Raw genomic sequence first — 22,331 nt, forward strand, 5'->3', positions numbered from 1 at the left:
ATGTGTGCTTCTTGTTTTGGCTACCCACAATGCTTTGGGGCTATCTTGTTGTTATTATCAGTGACCTATGCACTTTGTAAAGCTCTCTCTTGGAAGTCGCTTTGGATAAAAGCGTCTGCTAAATGAATAAATGTAAATGTACATTTTCTGACGGGGTATGTGCCCCCCATACCCTGTCCATGGGAGTAAACATGGCACTTACTCCTGTACCGTGTGTCTCTCCCCCAACCCCCATCTCTCCATCAGAGCCAATTAGAGCGGCAGACTGCAGCTATCTTGTAGGTGGCAATGATGTGGCTTGTGTTTGCAGGGTCAAGAGCAGGGGTACTGGTCAGGGACACAGTTAGTGGCATGGGCATCCACTCTCTCTTCTCTCTCTCCTTTCATCTCCCTCCCCCTCCCTGCCCATTGCGTACACAGAATTGATTTCTCCAGTCACCAGAGAGCTGCAGAAACTCAATAACCACAATTTAGGATTTATCTGTTTTCCGAAGAGAGAAAGGAGGTGTGAGGAGAGGTGAGTAGAGGTGAGGTGAGGAGTGCCTCCTCATTGTGCTCCCTGGCGGCACACACACACATTTCCAAACAGGACTAACCGGGTTTAACTAGCAGCACATGGAGAGCAGGTGAGAGGATGCAACAGACCCCCAGAGTGGTAGAGACACCCATAGCTAACCCTACCACCACTCCTGCTGGTGCTTATCTTGCCCTTTATGAAGTCTGCAGCCTGATTCTCTGGCCAAGAATATCAGCTAGCTTTCTGGATCTAACGATAATGGACAATTGCTCTTCCCATCGGTAATACCAACCCTCCTCCTAGGCCTGTAATTGGCCAAAGCCTAAGCTGTTTCCACCACCAAGTAATCCCATTGGCTCTCAATGGACCCTTTCCAGTGATGAATGTTTCCTTTGGTTGTAGCTGGTTCATTAGCAAAAACACAGGCCGTCTGGAAGGATATGGAGGGGATGTGGAGGGGATGTGGAGGGAATGTGGAGGGGATATGGAGGGGATGTGGAGGTGAGATGTGGAGGGGATGTGGAGGGAGAGTGGAGGGGATGTGTAAGGGATGTGGAGGGGATTTGGAGAGGATGTGGAGGGGATGTGGAGGTGAGATGTGGAGGTGAGATGTGGAGGGGATGTGGAGGTGAGATGTGGAGGGATGTGGAGGTGAGATGTGGAGGGGATGTGGAGGGAGAGTGGAGGGGATGTGTAAGGGATGTGGAGGGGATGTGGAGAGGATGTGGAGGTGAGATATGGAGGGGATGTGGAGGGGATGTGGAAGGGATGTGGAGGGGATGTGGAGGTGAGATGTGGAGGGGATGTGGAGGTGAGATGTGGAGGGATGTGGAGGGATGTGGAGGGATGTGGAGGGATGTGGAGGGGATGTGGAGGTGAGATGTGGAGGGATGTGGAGGGGATGTGGAGGGGAGATGTGGAGGGATGTGGAGGGGATGTGGAGGGGAGATGTGGAGGGATGTGGAAGGATGTGGAGGGGATGTGGAGGTGAGATGGAGGGAATGTGGAGGTGAGATCTGGAGGGGATATGGAGGGGATATGGACGGATGTGGAGGGGATGTGGGACTCCTGATAAGGTCACGTACAGTTCAGGGTGCCAGGTTACAGGTTACATAACAGTCTATCAGACGCTTTTATCCAAAGAGATGTCCAGATAGTGCCTATAGAAAGAACTGGTGTTATGGTGTTGTTTGTAATGGTGTTGTTGTGGTGACATTACCTTCCTGCTGTCTGGCAGCGTGGGCTTGGCAGAGTCATCCTCCTCCACCAGAAAGGGCTTCTCCGGTGAGACATCCTTGTTTGGCTGTAGGAGAGAGGCTGTTAGAGCTGGGGGCTAGGGCTGGGGCTAGAGTAAGGCCTATGCGTGTGTGTGTCCACTCACTGAGTGTGCTCCTAAGTGTGCGGGAAGTCTCCTGCCAGGCATCTTGGGTCTGCTGGCCGTGGGGTGAGACAGCTTCTCTGAGCCTGGAGACAGGTCCCCAAACCCTAGCAGGTCTGGGGGGGTGGTAAGACAGGGCATGGTGACAGAAAAGTTCAAAAAAGAAAACAAAGTCAATCTGAGGGAGACAGACAGTAAGTGTGTAAGAAGTATACAGAGTAAGAGTGTTGGTGCACTGGGAGAACAGAGATGGCCTATCACCGTGTAGCAGGGAGGGACAGGTCGAAAGGGTTTTCATGTTTTTGACACTCACTGTTCTAGCAGCCACTTGTCACTTTTATAGGTGTCGTCCAGAATCACCCCACACTTCCCCTGGGTCTGGGCAACAGCACTCAGATCCATCCTCTCCCTCTCTTTCCCTTACCCTCATATCTCTCCATCCTCTCCCTCTCTTTCCCTCTCTTTCCCTCACTCTCATGTCTCTCCATCCTCTCCCTCCTCTCCCTCTCTTTCCCTCACCCTCATGTCTCTCCATCCTCTCCCTCCTCTCCCTCTTTCTGTCCCTCAACTGCTAACGTTAGCTAGCTAGCTGACAAAATAAGGTCAGATACAAGAGAATCCACATTCTGTGTGTTTAACTAGAAGAACCAGCAACCAGTCAGGCAGACACACACACACACACAACGGGCACTGCAGCACTAGTGAAATCAAACTGGAAACCCCTGTAATCCCTCTCTCCCTTCTCTGCCTGTCCTCCAGGACAGGAAGGGATTAAGCTCTCTGTCCCATGGAAGAACGCACACGCCTGAATGATCAAGCCTTCAGCACGCTTAGTTCACGTGTGAGTTAGCATCTGTGAAGGGCCTCGTATGCAACCGGCGCATTAGCGCCAGTAATCACGTCCTGCAATGTGAAACTCACCATAACCATGTATTATTTCAACTGAGAGGAGCCCAGCCAGCCGGCTAGGATAAAAGGATAATACAAAGATTGTGCCATCATCCCATCAACGGCACATAAGTCATAACATCAACATGCATTCATTCCTTCTGCTCAGCCATTCAAGTGAACTACTTTTCTCTGAAGTTGATGTGTTAAGAGTGAATATTCTAGGAGATGTATGTGGTGAGCTTAGTACAGCGTTGAGATGGGCATCTAGATTGTCTTCTTTTGAGGCTTTTACAAACCCTAACTTACTACATAAAGCACAGTGTGTTTTAGTGTGTGTATTTGTATGTGTGTGTACAGGGCCTGCCAAGCACCAACGGCGTGTAGATTTTTGGGCTGGCGACTAAATTGTGTCCGATGCTCCGCCATTTGGAGAGTGAAATTGCGGAGTACAGATCCTGACTACCGAGCCCGTCATGGTTTAAAAAAGCTTGCAACGCCAACACGAACAGTTGTGTGAGAATCTAGGTGGCAGAAAACCAGGAAGATAGCCTTTATAACAGTTAGAGAATGACATGGATAATACAAATAGTTAGATTTAAAAAGACAAAAAAAGGTTGAGGATGACAGAATTTAAGTGAAAAAGCAATTCCCCATTGATTTGTCACATCAGAATTTTAATTGGGGTCACGAAAGTCTTGAAATTTGAGTGAGTGCGTCCCCAGATAGACCGCATAGTCTTACTGGCAGCCATGTCTCTTTCTTGGTCACATCATGTCACAAAGTTCATCATTTTATAGTTTGGTCAATTCTACAACAAAAGTTTTACACCAAAAACGTCAAGCACGTTATTTCAAGAAATATGGGAATTCTGCTTTTAGCCAGCTGGTCCAATGCGAAGACCAAACCTCATGGACAAGGATAACCCATCTCACATTGAGAAAGAGGAGTAGTAGGCCAACCCCCTTAATTAATACATTATTTCAAAAAGTAAAATGGTTGATTTTGTTTAATCCATTCTGAGTGATTTACAATTATATTAAAATCAACGGTAAAGGTAAATTTTGGCCGTTAAAAAATATATTTGGATGGTAATTTTTTTCACCTACCTGACTGGTAAGCCAAAAAGTTCATTTTGAGCCCTGTGTGTGTATATAGCGGGTCAGATGGGTGAGCGGTTAGGGAATTGGGCTATTAATCAGAAGGTTTCCGGTTCAATTCCTAGCTGTGCAAAATGACGTTGTGTCCTTGAGCAAGGCACTTCACCGTACTTGTCTCGGGGGGAATGTCCCTGTACTTACTGGAAGTAGCTCTGGATAAGAGCATCTACTAAATGACAATGTAAATGTAATGTATGAGTGGTGCATGCTTCTACATAGTACCAATGTCCTGTGTCTATGTGTGGTGTGTGCGTGTGTGTATGTGTGGTGCAAATAGTCCCCTCTTTTACAGCAGTTAATCTGCTCTTAAAATCCAATCAGAAGGATAGTGATTTCACATGGCTAGAACTAGTTCACCCTTTCCCCTGTGCTGATGATATAATATGTATGTTGCTCCCAATACATTTGGCCACGGCTGTAAACCTGCTGTACACATACCCATGTCCAAAGCCTTCTCTCCCCAGTCTGCAGACAGGGTGTTTGGTTTGCTAGGTAACGTGGGCTCAAAGTCAGACTTTGGTCTCTGTGAAGGCACCTCTCCATTGTGTCTGTAACAGGGGACAGGAGATGGAAGAGTACATCTAGTTACATTTTCATCCATGGCAAAGTAAAAGGGCTGAACAATAATAATCTTGACTAGCAGACATGTAACAGCAGGGGGGCTGGAGGGTGGTGGAGAGAGGGCTGGAGGGGCTGGAGGAAGGTGGAGAGAGGGCTGGAGGGTGGTGGAGAGAGGGCTGGAGGGGGCTGGAGGAAGGTGGAGAGAGGGCTGGAGGGGGCTGGAGGGTGGTGGAGAGAGGGCTGGAGGGAGGTGGGGAGAGGGCTGGAGAGAGGTGGAGAGAGGGCTGGAGAGAGGTGGAGAGAGGGCTGGAGGGAGGTGGAGAGAGGGCTGGAGAGAGGTGGAGAGAGGGCTGGAGAGGGCTGGAGGAAGGTGGAAAAAAAGATAGATGAGCAAAGCTTTGACAGGTGGATAAGTGAATGGGATTATAAATTGATAGGTGAGTGGGATTGGAGTTCGTCTCGTCTCGTCATCTACCGCTTATCCGGGGGTATGGATTAGGAATTGACAGGATAATGTATTAGGGATTGGCAGTTGAGCGGGGTTAGAAAGGGAGGACTGACTTGGCCCCAGGTGAGGGTGCGAGGGGCTTGTCGGGGCGCTTGGGGGGCAGGCTGCCTGGCCGGCCCTTGCCCGGGGGGGCCAGAGGCTTCTTAGGGGGCACCACGGGGGCGGAGGGTTTGGCCTTTGGGTCGGGCACCGTCTTGTCACCTAAAGGGAGAGAACAGCAGAGGCTGGTGTTAACAACCATCATCATCCTCATCATCATCCTCGTCATTTTCACCTGGAGAGAGCTGGGGTAGGAAATACAGCTCTGAGGTTTCATTGACAAACTTTGAACTCCATAAGACCTAGAGTAACAATACTGTAGGTACATAAGAACTGCTCTGTCTGGTGACATTAAGGTTACATTAACTACCGTGTAACTACATAGCAACAATTTACATTAAGGCTACATTAGTTAATGTCACCGTACAGTGTTGCCAAATATGCAAACAGTCCAAACACACACACTCTCCAGGGACTACACAGTAGTAAACATGATAAAACTGAGAAATAAACGGACAAACATCTGTGTCCGCATCCTGGCTGTGCTACTGGAAGAGTTTACAGAAGGCTGTTTCCAGCCGCCCTCATCTTCCAAGCTGTTTAACTTAGCCCTCTCTGAGGACTGGGGTCCCTAGAGCGCTGCTCTCAGACAGAGGACTGTGGGAGGGGGGAGACAGAGAGGGGGGAGACAGAGAGGAGAGGGAGAGCAGAGTGAAGGGTGTGTGTGTGTGTGTGTGTGTGTGTGTGTGTGTGTGTGTGTGTAAAGCTGAGTGCACCACATCACATACAGGGCTTCCAAGCCCTTCTCACAGATGGAAATGTCATTTCTAGAATGTGCAGGATCCCTCTGGGATTTGGAAGTGTTCTTCTGCTCCATGAAACACTGCAGTGATTTAGCTTAATCTCCATCAGTTAAGACAAGCCTGTCAAACCTAACCTTAACCCTAACCCACTGCAGTGATTTAGCTTAATCTGCATCAGTTAAGACAAGCCTGTCAAACCTAACCTTAACCCTAACCCATAAATTAAAACAAGTCTGTCATCCTTCATCATCAACACACTGGCACATCTCAACATATCTCCAGTTCTCCGGTCCTCTCTCTCTCCCTCTCTCCACTCGCTCCATCTCTCCTTTCCATCTCTTTCCCCAGCAGAGCATTTCAATAAGTGTCTGGTGTTTCTATCTAAGCTAAACTTTTATCTAGGTCATTGCTGCAACTCTACGAATATTGTTCTATCACTCCATTCGTCAGGTAAAACGGAGAAGAAATGATCATTTATAAGAGTGACAAACCTAGTACCAAGACTCAACATGTATGACAGGTAGATAGAGACAGACATACACACACAGCAGGTTACAGACTTGCACCAGATTCTGTGCGTGCAGCATTTCCTGTAGGCAGCTTGTTAACAGCATATCATAACTTCTTCTGTGATTCAAATACTACTCTGCCAAATACTGCTGGAGTGAACAGAACACTGATTCAAATACTGCTCTGTTGGTGTGAATACAGCCCTGTAATTCAAATACTGGCCTTTTTGTTATGGCACATGTAAGTGTACCAGGTCTCACATCCCCTTGGTAGAGCCAATCACAGCAGGGCCTGGCTGAGGGGACTTCATCAAGGCCTCAGGAGCAGGGGAGGAGTGGCAGGGGAGTAGGAGGGGGGCAGGGGAGGCAGGCAGAGGTCAGGAGGCTGTCAGATTAAGCTGAAGATGAGTCCTCCCATGTGAGAGAGAGGACAGGAGGAAAGGAGCAGGAGAGGGCAGGAGCAGGAGAGGACAGGACCAGGAGAGGACAGGAGCAGGAGAGGACAGGAGGAGAGGACAGAAGCAGGAGAGGACAGGAGGAGAGGACAGAAGCAGGAGAGGACAGGACAGGAGCAGGAGCAGGAGAGGACAGGAGGAGAGGAGCAGGAGAGGACAGGAGGAGAGGACAGAAGCAGGAGAGGAGCAGGAGGAGAGGACAGAAGCAGGAGAGGACAGGACAGGAGCAGGACCAGGAGAGGACAGGAGGAGAGGAGCAGGAGAGGACAGGAGGAGAGGACAGAAGCAGGAGAGGAGCAGGAGGAGAGGACACAAGCAGGAGAGGACAGGACAGGAGCAGGACCAGGAGAGGACAGGAGGAGAGGAGCAGGAGAGGACAGGAGGAGAGGACAGAAGCAGGAGAGGAGCAGGAGGAGAGGACAGAAGCAGGAGAGGACAGGACAGGAGCAGGACCAGGAGAGGACAGGAGGAGAGGAGCAGGAGAGGACAGGAGGAGAGGACAGAAGCAGGAGAGGGCAGGAGGAGAGGACAGGAGTAGCAGGAGAGGACAGGAAGAGCAGGAGAAGACAGGAAGAGGAGAAGACAGGAGGAGAGGACAGGAGGAGAGGAGCAGGAGAGGACAGAAGGAGCAGGACAGGAGGAGCAGGAAAAGACAGGAGGAGCAGGAGAGGACAGGAGCAGGAGAGGACAGGACCAGAAGAGGACAGGAGGAGCAGGAGAGGACAGGAGGAGCAGGAGAGGGCAGGAGGAGAGGAGCAGGAGAGGGCAAGAGGAGAGGCGCAGGAGCAAAAGACGGCAGGAGGAGACAGGAGGAGCAGGAGAGGACAGGAGCAGGAGAGGAGCAGGAGAGGACAGGAGCAGGAGAGGACAGGAGGAGAGGACAGAAGCAGGAGAGGACAGGAAGAGCAGGAGAAGACAGGAGGAGGAGAGGACAGGAGGAGAGGACCGGACAGGAGGAGAGGAGCAGGAGAGGACAGGAGGAGCAGGACAGGAGGAGCAGGAAAAGACAGGAGGACCAGAAGAGGACAGGAGGAGAGGAGCAAGAGAGGACCGGAGGAGCAGGAGAGGACAGGAGGAGCAGGAGAGGGCAGGAGGAGAGGAGGAGGAGAGGGCAGGAGGAGAGGCGCAGGAGCAGGAGAGGGCAGGAGGAGACAGGAGGAGCAGGAGAGGACAGGAGCAGGAGAGGACAGGAGGAGCAGGAGAGGACAGGAGGAGAGGAGCAGGCGAGGGCAGGAGGAGAGGAGCAAGAGAGGACAGGAGGAGCAGGAGAGGACAGGAGCAGGAGAGGACAGGAGGAGCAGGAGAAGACAAGAGGAGCAGGAGAGGGCAGGAGGAGAGGAGCAGGAGAGGGCAGGAAGAGAGGAGCAGGAGAGGACAGGAGGAGCAGGAGAGGACAGGAGGAGCAGGAGAGGACAGGAGGAGCAGGAGAGGAAAGGACAGGAGGAGCAGGAGAGGAAAGGAGGAGCAGGAGAAGAGAGGCTGCGAGGTGGAGCAGGACGGTTTCATGTACATCAAACGGAGCTCAAACACTTTGCACTTTGTCATTCTCCAAACCTGAGAATGGTCTCTCAGTTCAGTTATTTCCGTCTGTCTGTCTGTCTCTCTGTCCCCCCCCCTCTCTCTCTGACTCTCAAACACACTCACAGCAAAAAAAACTGGAAAATACCACATTTGAATATCTTAAAGATGAAAAAATACAATACTTTGTAATCAGTTTTCATGACTGTCATTATTAGTGATGAAAGATGACTGGAGATAGGAGAGGGTCTTACCGCGGTCCTCTGGCCGGGGCAGAGAGGGTTTCTTGTCTGCACTTGGGACCTCGGGCTTGAGAGCTAAAAAACGAAACATGTCTGAGTCGAGACTTCAAGACTTCCACCACTGCTGTCCACAGAGAGAGAACAGTCCCTCACTATCTGACAGACAGACAGACAGACAGACAGACAGACAGACGGGTGCTGTGGACCTGCTGGAGGATGTGACTGGGGTTAGGGGTTGGTGTTTACTGTCTGGGAGCTGACTTCCTGTGTGAGCGACAGCGTGGAGATGGTGACAAGATCATGTTTTCTGCTGCTTTTGCAACCTCGCCACCACAGCATCCTGTCTGTAATCCAGATGCTACAGACATAAGCTTCACTTCTCAGTGCTTTCTAATACATAATTTGTATTTAGTCATTTAGCAGACGCTCTTATCCAGAGCGCCTAACAGTAAGTACAGGGACATTCCCTCGAGGTAAGTAGGGTGAATTGCCTTGCTCAAGGACATTTTCATGGCCAGGAATCAAACCGGCAAACTTCTGATTAACCCGACCCTATTCGCTCAGCCATCTGACCCCCATCACATCAGCTAACCAACCGTCCGAATGCACCGCTGTGTCAGTTAAAAGTGTGTAATTACACACCTGACTGTGTTGTCACGGACAGACAGCAGTCCTGACTGTTATCAAGGACAGACAGCAATCCTGACTGTTATCACAGACAGACAGCAATCCTGACTTATCAAGGACAGACGGCAATCCTGACTGTTATCACGGACAGACAGCAATCCTGACTTATCATGGACAGATGGCAGTCCTGACTGTGTTATTAGTCAAGCAGGGCTAAAGCGGCCATAAAAGCCCATTTCAGCTCACGCAATCCTACTAATTCAAGTCATTTAAGTAGTCAAGCTAATTGCGTGTGCACCCTATTCTTAAACAGCCCGAAAGGTTGTTCCAATGGATATTGAGTAAATAGAGAGCTTCGCCTTTCGACTCAGCTCCTTCTTCACCACGACGGACCGATGCAGAGCCCGCATCACTGCGGACGCCGCACCGATCCGCCTGTCGACCTCGCGCTCCATTCTTCCCTCACTCGTGAACAAGACCCCGAGATATATTTGAACTCCTCCACTTGGTTCAGGATCTCCTCCCCGACCCAGAGAAGGCACTCCACCCTTTTCCGGTCGATAACCATGGCCTCAGATTTGGAGGTGCTGATTCGCATCCCAGCCGCTTCACATTCGGTTGCAAACCCCTCCAGTGAGAGCTGAAGGTCACGGCCCGATGAAGCCAACAGGACCACATCATCTGCAAAACGCAGCGACCCGATCCTGAGGTCACCAAACCGGACCCCCTCAACACCCTGGCTGCGCCTAGAAATCCTGTCCATATAGGTAATGAACAGAATCGGTGACATAGGGCAGCCCTGGCGGAGTCCAACCCTCACCGGAAACAAGTTCGACTTACTACCGGCAATGCGGACCAAACTCTGGCACCGGTCGTACAGGGACCGGACAGCCCCGATCAGGGAATCCGGTACCCCGTACTCTCGGAGCACCCCCCACATGAGCCCCCGAGGGACACGGTCGAACGCCTTCTCCAAATCCACAAAACATGTGTAGACTGGTTGGGCGAACTCCCATGTACCCTCCAGGACTCCGCGGAGGGTATAGAGCTGGTCCACTGTTCCACGGCCAGGACGAAAACCACATTGCTCCTCCTGAATCCGAGGTTCGACAATCCGGCGGACCCTCCTCTCCAGGACCCCTGAATAGACTTTCCCAGGGAGGCTGAGGAGTGTGATCCCCCTAAAGTTGGAGCACACCCTCCGGTCCCCCTTTTTAAAGAGGGGAACCACCACCCCGGTCTGCCAGTCCAGAATTTTCATATTATAAATTTCATATATAAACTCCAATGGATATTGAGCTGCTTTCAAAGGGGCTGGCTGGCTAACAGAACGACAAATAAAGTGGATATACTTTCAATATCATCAGGGGTGCAAACTCATCAGGGATGAAAAGGGTGACAAGGATCCGAACCCCCTCGGGGGTCCTGGGCATGCTCCTCAGGGATATATATTTATTGATATATATATATATATATATATATATATATATATATATATATATATCTATGCATAGTCAGTGAAATGAATGTGAGGATTATGAGTCACATGACTAAAAAGCTATTGAAGTTTGAAGGGTTTTTTGGAATAAAGAATAAAAAAAAAATGATGAATATGAACAAAATAAAGGCTTTGCCGCATGAATGCATACATCTTTACTAATCGCTAGCATTCGCCTTAGCCAACTCCTTCACCATGGAGCTATCTGCCATAGCTGGAAAATCAAACTTTTCCCGAACCCCGTGGGGAGGAGGGCCACAACATCATGACCACCAACAAAACTCAGCATGGATTGTTCTTGCTTCAGCTTTTACTTATGGATATTCGGCAGCGTTGCCGCAACCGCAGAATAACTTAGCTCGCATCTTTCTCCGCCGCCATTACTGAACTACAACTCAAACTAATGCACAACGTCAACGTCATTGTTCTCAGCCACTCCCTCTGTTCGCTGATTGAACCTACAAAAACATTGTTTCTGATAACCGACTAATGCACTGAAATCCCAGACCTGGTACAGAAGCAAAATCCAAATAGAGTGGAAGGACGTAGAAGGGCAGAGTCAGGCTACAACCATTGTGCATGTAATGACTTCTGTTATGAACTAAATGTTTCGAAGTTTGTGCTGGTAAGACAATTTAAAGGGGGCGATTGATTGCAAAACCAATTTCACCTTGTCATAGTTGAAAAATGGCCGTTTGGTGTAGACATACAGTGAACCTTAAAGTCCATTAAAACCTATTTCCTATCAAAATGTCACTTCTCACTACTATTTTGGAAAGGCAACCCGCAAACGCTAGCTTTTGAAACAGTGCAACTTGTGACGTCACAAGTTGCAGCATAAACTTTGTCACACCCCAACATTTACATTTACCCGCCCTCTGGTTTTCTGGTCCAGGAACATAAACGGAGGTCGCTTTTTTAGCTAGCTGCGCACTGCTCTGTTCCACAGGAATTCCAAAGTTTTCAAGATATTGAAAATGGACTACGGTCGTAAATGCAGTGTTCCAGAGAGTACCGGGAATCCTAACACTTTTCACTTCCCAAGGAACCAAACACTCGACGGGCTGTGATGTTTGTCTATGAGAAGATCCTGTGCAGCCCTCAATTACACATCTGCTAACCAGATTTGAGTTTGTGAAAAGAGAACATTTAGTCGCATCGGGGGGGGGGGGGGGTGTATTGCATGCCGCACTATCTGATCAAAATCGCAGTTCTCTCTACAGTCAGAGTTCGCGCAAGAAGGTGGAACGTAAGGGAGATACCCTTTAACTTGTAAGGACGTAATAGTTGGTGAAGGACCTAGAGAAACACGAATATCCAACAAGGCAAAAACCCGGACGATTTTGGAATCCCTGCCAAACGCATTTTTTAGGAGGACATGTCCAGGTAAATGAGGACGTCTGGTCACCCTATGTAAAGCAGGATTTGCTTTGAAGCTGTTGCTGAAAATAGGTGCTGTTCCGACCTTATGTTCATCACAGCCGCAAGCTGTAACCGAGTATGATGTTGTCACTAACAGTTACTAGCAATGCTAACTTATCCTGCCTGTATCTAGCATCGGTAGAACGGGTAATGATTTAGTTTACTGGCAATGGGGCAAACGTTATTTCATGTTCCTGACTGTGTTTCATTCACATAAATAACCCGTGTTGTCATGTAAATCTACAATTCAAGATGCGTGTTTGTCCAGATCAATTTTTTCAGCAAGATAGCTAGAGCTAACTGAGGCTGAGTTGAATCACGATAGTTTGTTTGCTAAGCTGTGTTACCCACCTAAGTCGATCCTGTTTGCTTCAACAACATAAGTGAAAACAACTATCAGAATCAGAAAGGGATTTGTTTGCCACGAAAGTTTGCACAGACAAGGAATTTGCTTTGGCAGGAAGGTGCATACAGTAAACATATAGGAATCTTAAATTTAAATATGTGGTCTAATTATACTAAGGATACATAAACTAGCAATACTAAGTGGAATACAATTAAAATAAAATATACAATAAAGTAAAATATAAGTTGCCAATTTACAATATAAAATACAAATATTACAGGAATTGAATGTAGTGCAAAAAGTAAATCGTTTTTAAGACATTCAGTCAGTGTTAGCTCTTGACCTTGTTGAGGAGGCCAACAACGGAAGGGAAGAAACTGTTTGTGTGGCGTGAGGTTTTGGTCCTGATGGACTGCAGCCTACTGCCGGAGGGGAGTGACTGAAACAGGAAATGTCCAGGGTGGGAGGCGTCAGCCACAATCTTCTTCGCTCGTCTCAGGGTCCTCGATGTGTGCAGGTCCTCGAGGGAAGGCAGATTGCAGCCAATAACCTTCTCCGCAGTGCAGATGATACGCTGCAGCCTGCTCTTGTCCTTGGCAGTGGCAGCAGCGTACCAGACGGTGATGGAGGAGGTGAGGATGGACTCAATGATGGCTGTGTAGAAGTGCACCATCATTGTCTTTGGCAGGTTGAATTTCTTCAGCTGCCGCAGGAAGTAAATCCTCTGTTGTGCTTTCTTGGTGAGGGAGCTAATGTTCAGTTCCCACTTGAGGTCCTGGGAGAGGATAGTGCCCAGGAAGCGGAACAACCTAGAGCTCAATGCTCTCAAGACAGTGGAGATGGTTGTGGACTTCAGGAAGAACACAGCCCCACTCACCCCCATCACCGTGTGACTCCCCAGTCAACACTGTTCTCCCCAGTCAACACCGCCTTGCTAAACCTGTTCTTCGACTCCTTGAAACTGTCCATGTCCCCACTCCTAAACGCGGCCTCTTTGTCCAGCTTCAGCCTTCTGAGTTTAGCTATAAACCAGGGTTTGTCGTTGTTGTAGCTCACCCTGGTGCGTGTTGGTATACAGCAGTCCTCACAGAAGCTGATGTATGATGTCACAGCCTCTGTGAGCTCATCCAGACGATTGGAGGCAGTCATGAACATATCCCAGTCAGTAGAGTCCAAGCACGCCCACAGTTCCTCCATAGCCTCACTGGTCCACTGTTTCGATGTCCTCACAACAGGCTTACAGAGCTTAATCTTCTGCCTGTATGCAGGAATCAGGTGGACCATAGCGTGGTCTGAGTGACCCAGTGCTGCTCGGGGAACCGCATGGTATGAGACAAAACAGAGCGCACCGGTTTGGCCTTTCATTTACACGAAAACGGAACTTTTATCACGGAAAACGATTTCTAAAAACTCTGGCCAAAGTGGAGATTTCTGAAAACTCTGTTTTTGTGTTTGCATGTGCACTATCTTAAACGGAGTTTTAGGTTCTCAAACGTCACAGTATGGGACTAAAAAAGCATCACGTTATGTGAGCGTCCTGTTTATAGTAATAGGTGTTCGACTTCATGCAGCGCTGGCGTCGCCTGCAGCCGCTTGCAGCCCGGCTGACTTGAAGAAGCCAATGGCTTTCTCAGCTTCAACGCAGCCGGCTGTCGGCACCGCCGGTGCTGCATGAAGTCGAACTAGCGTAATGGGGTCATTTATTTTTGAATTGCGTTACGTTTCTGAATCACGAAATACATTTGTGCATCGCATTTGTGAATCATTCAAACAAATGAACCTCGCGCCTGAAAGGTAAAGGAAGTCGATCGTGTTATTCGTAGTTGTTGTAATATTGAAAATTCTGATTGGTTTGCATGGCTTTATCCTTCACATTACACTGCCGCCTACAGGTTTGGCATAGTTATGATGGCGCTCGGGGGCGTATATGCGGGTTAATGTAAACAGAAACATTTTTGAAAACGTACTTGTGTGTACAAAGTTATTTTTGAAAACGGAGGGGCAGAAATATTAGTTTCTGTAAATACCTGGCTATGTGTAAATGTGGCCTCACTCGTTGTCAACCAACCAATCAGCGCGCAGCTCATCTATAAATTCATGAGTATACCATAAAAGGAGAGAACCTAGCGTTTTTCCCGGGACAAATTCACTGGAAGCATCAGGGGGCATATAACAGCACCGGGGCCATTTTCAGCCCAACCAATGTTACATACCCTATTCGGAGACCTTAAGGAACACTGTGAAATACCCCAAAATCCAGTCAATTACCCCTTTAACAGAGAACCAATATAGTACATTTTGATCAACATAACATAAGCAATTTATAATGTAGGAAACAGCAAACAAATGAAGGCTACATAATCATTTGCATGAATGTAGGCTACCACAGCATTGAGAATTTTACTAGAATAGATGTGGAGGTTGAACAAGTACTTTAGAGAATTTAAATTGTGATCTGAGAAATATAGATATCAAAACCACCAAGAAGGTCATCACCAGCTGTATCCCGGGCACTGCACCATCTATATATAATTCCAGGAATCTGTGTGTGTGCCACACATTTTATCACAGGCACGATGCACTAGTATATATCAATTACATGGAAACAAACAAAAAACCTTTTCCGAACCAAGCATCCTTAACCCTGAAGATGGTTGTTCTTATTTTTTATATATACTTTATATTTTAAAATAGTTGTATTTTTAGATTGTTTAGTTCTTAGAAATAGTTTTGTACTTTTACTAATTTAAGATCCATACATGTTTATTGTTTGCACCTTCCTGCCACAGTAAATTCTGTGTTTGTATAACATACATGGCAAATACATTCAGATTCAGATTCTGAAGCAACAGCCTCATCCCCTCACACTCCTCTGGGACATGGGTCAGTTAGACTCATCCTTACCTGTGCTGTTAGATAGCTGTGTTCAGAGTCATACAGTCATGGTTCTTACCTGTGCTGTTAGATAGCTGTGTTCAGGGTCATACAGTGATGGTTCTTACCTGTGCTGTTAGATAGCTGTGTTCAGAGTCATACAGTCATGGTTCTTACCTGTGCTGTTAGATAGCTGTGTTCAGAGTCATACAGTCATGGTTCTTTCCTGTGCTGTTAGATAGCTGTGTTCAGAGTCATACAGTGATGGTTCTTACCTGTGCTCTTAGATGGCGGTGGGGGCTTCTTGGGTCTCTGAAACAGACAGGAAGACGCTACTCAGATCAAGAGTGGGAGAGGAGGATTCTCCAATGGATCCATTCATCAGAGTTAGGTCAGGGTTAGGTTAGGTGTGGTCAGGGTTAGGTCAGGTTAGGGCTAGGTCAGGGTTAGGTCAGGGTAGGGTTAGGTCAGGTTAGGGTTAGGTCAGGTTCAGAATGGACAAATAGACATTCATTATTGTAAATACCACCAGTTGACCTTCACAGCAGAGAGAGTAGATCAACCAGAGTTAACTTTTTCATTCTTCATATGCTAATATGCTAACACAAGCAATCCCTGAGAACACAGGCAGGGCAGTGCAGCAGATTAAACACTAGTATTAGTATTATATTATTAGTATATATGGATATTGGTTTTGTTCACTGTGCCTGGTAGCAGAAATGTGGTTCCTTAGGCTAGCATAATACTGACTGTTCCTTCACACTTCTGATCCTTGATGCTGTGCTGTACATTCTAGGTGCACTATGTCCAAGTTGTTTGGGATGAAAGTATCTTCTGTATAGGGGTGCAGCGGTTAACCGATTTTACAATCAACCGAGATTTGAAAAGTCTCTTTGTAACCGTAAAGGCTCAGCTACACCCAGTGTTTCTTCTCTCATTCAATAAAGGGACATCATGGTTCATCAGTGTTCTATGAACAATGGTTGAAGAGGGAGAACAATTCATATCCAGTTTCCCCTTCAGCGCGCTGTCGCACAATCATGACGTTTTCTCCTGTTGCCATCTTGAGCTGATAGTATGTGACTTGTGACTTGACCCTTTGTCCTCCTTTTTGACCCAAGCGTCCTCCTTTTTGACTCTGTCTTCCTTTTAGACGCTTTGTCCTCCTTTCTGACCCTTTGTCCTCCTTTCTGACCCTTTGTCCTCCTTTTTGAAAGTGTCCTCCTTTTTGACCCAAGTGTCCTCCTTTTTGACTCTTTGTCTTCCTTTTTGACCCTTTGTCTTCCTTTCTGACCCTTTGTCCTCCTTTTTGACCCAAGTGTCCTCCTTTCTGACCCTTTGTCTTCCTTTTTGACCCAAGTGTCCTCCTTTCTGACCCTTTGTCTTCCTTTTTGACCCAAGTGTGCTCCTTTCTGACCCTTTGTCTTCCTTTTTGACCCAAGTGTGCTCCTTTTCTGGCTCATGTTTCTGGTCACCCTATTTACTAATGTATCCGAACTGGCTATGCACACGACAGTGATATAAAGGGATTTCAGGTAAAAAGATGCCAAGTCTAGAACTAGCAAATGTTTAGGGTCGCTAGGCTTCAAAAGGTCTTCTTGCAGTAGTGTTCAAGACCAAGATCAGTCTGATGCCTACGATGGATAACCTAGAGCTCTGAAGACCACAGAGCAACACCCAGCCTGTCTACCCTGAGCAGCAACACCTAGCCTGTCTACCCTGAGCAGCAACACCCACCCTGCCCACCCTGAGCAACACCCAGCCTGCCCACCCTGAGCAACACCCAGCCTGCCTACCCTGAGCAACACCCAGCCTGCCTACCCTGAGCAGCAACACCCAGCCTGTCTACCCTGAGCAGCAACACCTAGCCTGTCTACCCTGAGCAACAACCAGCCTGCAACCCTGAGCAACAACATCCAGCCTGTCTACCCTGAGCAGCAACACCCAGCCTGTCCATCCTGAGCAACAACCAGCCTGCCAACCCTGAGCAACAACATCCAGCCTGCCTACCCTGAGCAGCAACACACAGCCTGTGTTCCCTGAGCAACAACATCCAGCCTGTCTACCCTGAGCAGCAACACCCAGCCTGCCTACCCTGAGCAGCAACACCTAGCCTGTCTACCCTGAGCAGCAACACCCACCCTGCCTACCCTGAGCAACACCCAGCCTGCCTACCCTGAGCAACACCCACCCTGTCTACTCTGAGCAACAACATCCAGCCTGTCTACCCTGAGCAGCAACACCCAGCCTGCCAACCCTGAGCAACAACATCCAGCCTGTCTACTCTGAGCAGCAACACCCAGCCTGTCTACCCTGAGCAGCAACACCTATATCTACCACACATATCTACCATCTAATGATACAGAATATGGGAATATTTATATATATTAACAGTTTTTGTTTCCATGGAACAGTTTGCTGTTTGGTACATTATTATTATGATGATTATTATTATTGCACACCTTCATAGAGCAGAAGGATTATTGATCTTTTACAGTGTGACAGCTAATCTTCCTTTTTCCTACCAGGGTGGCGTTTCATTAAGGAAGAAAATGAACCATAGGTACAGAAACCTCTCTCTCTCTTCTCCTCTCTCCCCCCTCGCCCCCCCTCCATCAAAAATGAACAACAGCAGGCACATCTAGCTGGGAGGGTTAACACCACTTCTATGAGGACATAAAACTTCACACATTGGCAACAGGAGGCGAATCAGACACAGGCAGACCGAATTTCACACACAGCAGGTAAAACATTTCAGACTGGAGTATGAGCATATAAATGGACTTTAATGTCCATAAATTTGTTTGGCGTGAATTGCCAAAAGCTATAAAGATCAAGGCTCATTTGTATTTCCTCTGCAGAAAACAGAAGGTGGGAACATTGTCAAGCCCTCCAAAATCTGTTAATCAAAGAGAGACAGTGAAAAAGACAGATATAGTGATAGAGAGATAGACAAAGTGAGAAGGAGAGAGATAGATATACAGAGAGACGGGAAATATACACATAATATATATACTGTAGATAGAGAGATAGAGAGACAAGAGAAAGAGAGACGAGAGAGACAATAGATAGGTAGGAAGAGACAAGAGAGAAAGAGACGAGAGATAAAGCGATTAAATAGTTCTTCATGTCTGTTTCTAGCTGAGCATCTACCACCCTCTCCTCCCAGTGAACATTTGACCAGTGTGTCCTCCAGCCTGCTGTCACATGAGTGTGTGCTCATCTGGTTTCCAGAGACAGACATTCAGCTCTGAGCTCATATTCTGGTGAGCACACCAGCAGGGCGCAAGGAAAGCCTTCCCAACACGGCCCCTCCCCAACACGGCCCCTCCCCAACACGGCCCCTCCCCAACACGACACCTCCCCCAACACGGCCCCTCCCCAACACGACACCTCCCCCAACCCGGCCCTCCCCCAACACGGCCCCTCCCCAACACGGCCCCTCCCCAACACGAACCCTCCCCCAACACGACACCTCCCCCAACACGACCCCTCCCCAGCACGACCCTTCCCCAACACAAACCCTCCCCCAACACGGCCCCTCCCCAACACGGCTCCTCCCCCAACACAACACCTTCCCCAACACGACACCTCCCCCAACACGGCCCCTCCGCAACACAGCTCCTCCCCCAACACGACCCCTCCCCAACACGGCACCTAACATATAAAAATACGAATAAAATATATTATTAACTATACTTACAAACTATATATTAACTATACTTACAAAGCATTCGTACAAAAATCTAAACACAAGTTGTCAATGGGGAGTGTGAATATACAAAATCGGTATATTTAAGTACATTTCCAATTGTGTGTAAAAAAAGAAGATATACAATCAAAATGTGTGAAGCTTTCCTTGAACATATTGAAACTAGATTTGAGTATCCTCTTGGTCTGCTAGTGCAGCTGGAGGGTTGGAGAGGTAGGGGAAACCCTAACCCTCATCTGAACGTGATAAGAACACTAAAGAACAAAGATTTAGGAGGAGGCTGTTCTAGAGTCTAGAGACTGACTAGAGACTGACAGACAGGAGACAGACAGACAGGAGACAGACAGACAGGAGACAGACAGACAGGAGACAGACAGACAGACAGACAGGAGACAGACAGACAGACAGGAGACAGACAGACAGACAGGAGACAGACTGAACAGCAACTCACCTCTTCTGAGTCAGGTTTGGGAGGCAGTTTGACAGATCCTCTTGGAGTTGAAGTCTGAGAAACAAAAGTTGTAAGAACACAAATGTTTGTTCATACAACAAGTGTCGTCAGTCGAGTGCACTAGAGGGAGACAGGGGTCTACTGTGTGTCACCAAGGCGGGGGTAACCACCGCAAAGGAACAGCTTCGGCCACTCGAGGACGGGTGGTGCAGCTTGGCTATTCCAGTCTCTAGGTTGGACAGTTTGTGTGTATATATTATTGTTCGGTCGGGAGGGACCCCGACTGAACGTTTTTTTTCCTATTTTTCTGTCTGTTCGTCTGCTGGCCTGGACAGGGGGTAGTGTTGGGGCTGCGTCTGTCTGTCTGCTGGACTGGACAGGGGGTAGTGTTGGGGCTGTGCTCTGTGGGAGGTGCAGGTAGAGGCTTGGGGATCCCTGTGGGCACGTGTGCCTTGACGTGTGGGCTGCTACCTGTATTGCTGAGTAGCTATATGATCCTTGTGGTGTTTCACCCTAGTATAAGTACCCTAGCTCTACCGGGTGCCCAATATTGGCCTGTGCCCTTCCTTGGACCTGTTCCAGGGGTAGTTTTATGAATTCAAAATAAAAGTGTATTTTCTTAAAGAACCTCCCATCTCTGCTGTGGTGTGTCCTGGGATTTGTTGCCTAGTGGGATTGCTCTCCTAATCGGTGACACGAGCATCCTGTTTTCAACACACATGATTATTATTGTTGCCATTAAAGGCCCCTGAGGAGGTTCCCATACTGTGATAGAGCTCTCATCTCTGAGTGAGTCAGGATACAAGGTTGGACAATGAGTCTCATGTACAAGGAGATACCCTAGTGAGACCAGCTACCATATTTTGGGGAAAGTAAGCCTTGTATAAGCCGCACCCCACCAGAATGGGAGCTTTGTGTTTGTAAAGACGCACTGGAATATATGCCGCACTTGATACGGGAACAATGATACCAAGCAGTGCACGAGTATAGGCCATCTTAGAGCTTGCCGTTGTGTGATACACTTCGAAAATGAAAGTAAGTACGTAATGTATGTTTTCTATTGCCTGGAAATTAATTCATATTTAAATAACATTCAAGAAAAAGTGTTTCTACTGTTCAGGGTTTCCCGCAGAAAATGTGTAAGTCAAGGTGGTAGGGTGAGGTTTGCTGACGAACCGAGGGAGGGTGGGGGGGGGGTTGGTTAGTTAAAAAAACGAAGTTCTGCAGAGAAAGGAGACTTCCGTTGGAATAAAAGGGAGAAAACTGGATAGAGTTACACGGCGGATATCGCTCATCAATTTTTTTAAATCTTTTTTTTCATTTTTTTTTTTTCAATGTAGTTAAGGCGGCATGCTGCCAAGTACTGCGGGAAACCCTGCTGTTGTTTTGTTATAAAAACATGCTATAAGCTGCATAGAAATATAAGCCGCACCACTACAAGGGAAAAAGTTAAATCGGGTATAAGCCACGGCTTTATTTCCGAAAAATACGATAGATCTGTGTTCTGGAACTTTCTCTAGAGACGACACTACACCTCCCCCAACACGGACCCTCCCCAACCCGGCAAGAACACTAAAGAACACAGATTTAGGAGGAGGCTGTTCTAGAGTCTAGAGACTGACAGACAGGAGACAGACTGACTAGAGAGACAGACTGACTAGAGACAGACTGACTAGAGAGACAGACTGACTGGAAACAGACAAACTAGAGACAGACAGACTAGAGACAGACAGACTGACTGGAGACTGACTGAACAGCAACTCACCTCTTCTGAGTCAGGTTTGGGAGGCAGTTTGACAGATCCTCTTGGAGTTGACGTCTGAGAAACAAAAGATGTAAGAGCACAAATGTTTGTTCATACAACAAGTGTTGACAGTCCATTCCACTAGAGGGAGACGGGTCTACTGTGTGAAGGGACAAGCATCCTGTTTTTAGATCTGTGTCCTGAAACCTTCTCTAGAGACACACTCGTGGTTGTTAAAATCGTACCTCTTTCTCCGCATCGGACAATAAGGCCACAAAGTTGTCGGGGAACACACCCTCCTTCCCCCGATTTCTCCTCTCCACCAGCCTGGCTCCCCGGTGTCCTGGCAACATCGTCATCATCATCATCATGACAACAACAGCAGCAGCAGCAACACATCACAGCTAACACATGAGAAACTGGTATGAACAGTGATAAATGTCTCTTTATTTTAATGATGAAACTTATTTTCCAAACAGGTATTTAGTTTCAAACAAGAAGGAAAATGTACTTCAACTACTTCCACAGTGCTTTCACCAGACAGAGTGATAACAGCAGAGCGATAACCACAGAGTGATAACCGCAGGGTGCTAACCACAAAGTGATAACTGCAGATTAGGGCTGGGCGATAAAAATAATTATCGAAGTAATGACTTCCCTCAATAAAGATATCGACCTACGGTCTCGGTTAACAAACGTTTTAACAAATCTCTGCTTACAAAGATGTTTGTAGATCTGTCGAAAAGTCTATATTTGTTTTTTTATATAATACAACAACACATAAATAAAATTCCAAATCAAACACAACGAATCTGGAGCAGACGCCATGTTGTCAACATCTCCAAGGCAACCGCTTGCTAGGACCTCTGGAGAGGTCCAGACCGAACAATTTATTTGTCGCTGTTGACGTCTTCAGTATCGTCTGGATAGTAAAACCATAGACATATATACATATATATATTTATATGTATATATAGAATTCATATATATATATATATAGTAAAACTCAAGCTGACTTCTTGATATTGCTAATTTTGAAGATGACGTCAGAGGAGGGCAATAATAATCAGTATCGGACC

At 47.6% G+C, this 22,331-nt stretch overlaps 1 protein-coding gene across 1 annotated transcript in view; it reads right to left on the bottom strand.

Moving 5' to 3' along the window:
* cd2ap (CD2-associated protein) overlaps positions 1–22,331 on the bottom strand; it is a 57,024-nt gene that overhangs the window by 7,273 nt on the left and 27,420 nt on the right. The window contains 10 exon segments of the mRNA XM_084700635.1: positions 1,737–1,820; positions 1,899–2,011; positions 4,382–4,491; positions 5,066–5,213; positions 8,591–8,653; positions 15,621–15,657; positions 19,509–19,562; positions 21,274–21,327; positions 21,498–21,553; positions 21,556–21,595. Coding sequence (XP_084556761.1) covers positions 1,737–1,820; positions 1,899–2,011; positions 4,382–4,491; positions 5,066–5,213; positions 8,591–8,653; positions 15,621–15,657; positions 19,509–19,562; positions 21,274–21,327; positions 21,498–21,553; positions 21,556–21,595 — 759 coding nt within the window.

The sequence above is a fragment of the Hypomesus nipponensis genome, chromosome 6 (genome assembly GCF_054491055.1).
Source record: "Hypomesus nipponensis isolate SF chromosome 6, ASM5449105v1, whole genome shotgun sequence".
In the NCBI taxonomy this organism is placed as follows: Eukaryota; Metazoa; Chordata; class Actinopteri; order Osmeriformes; family Osmeridae; genus Hypomesus; species Hypomesus nipponensis.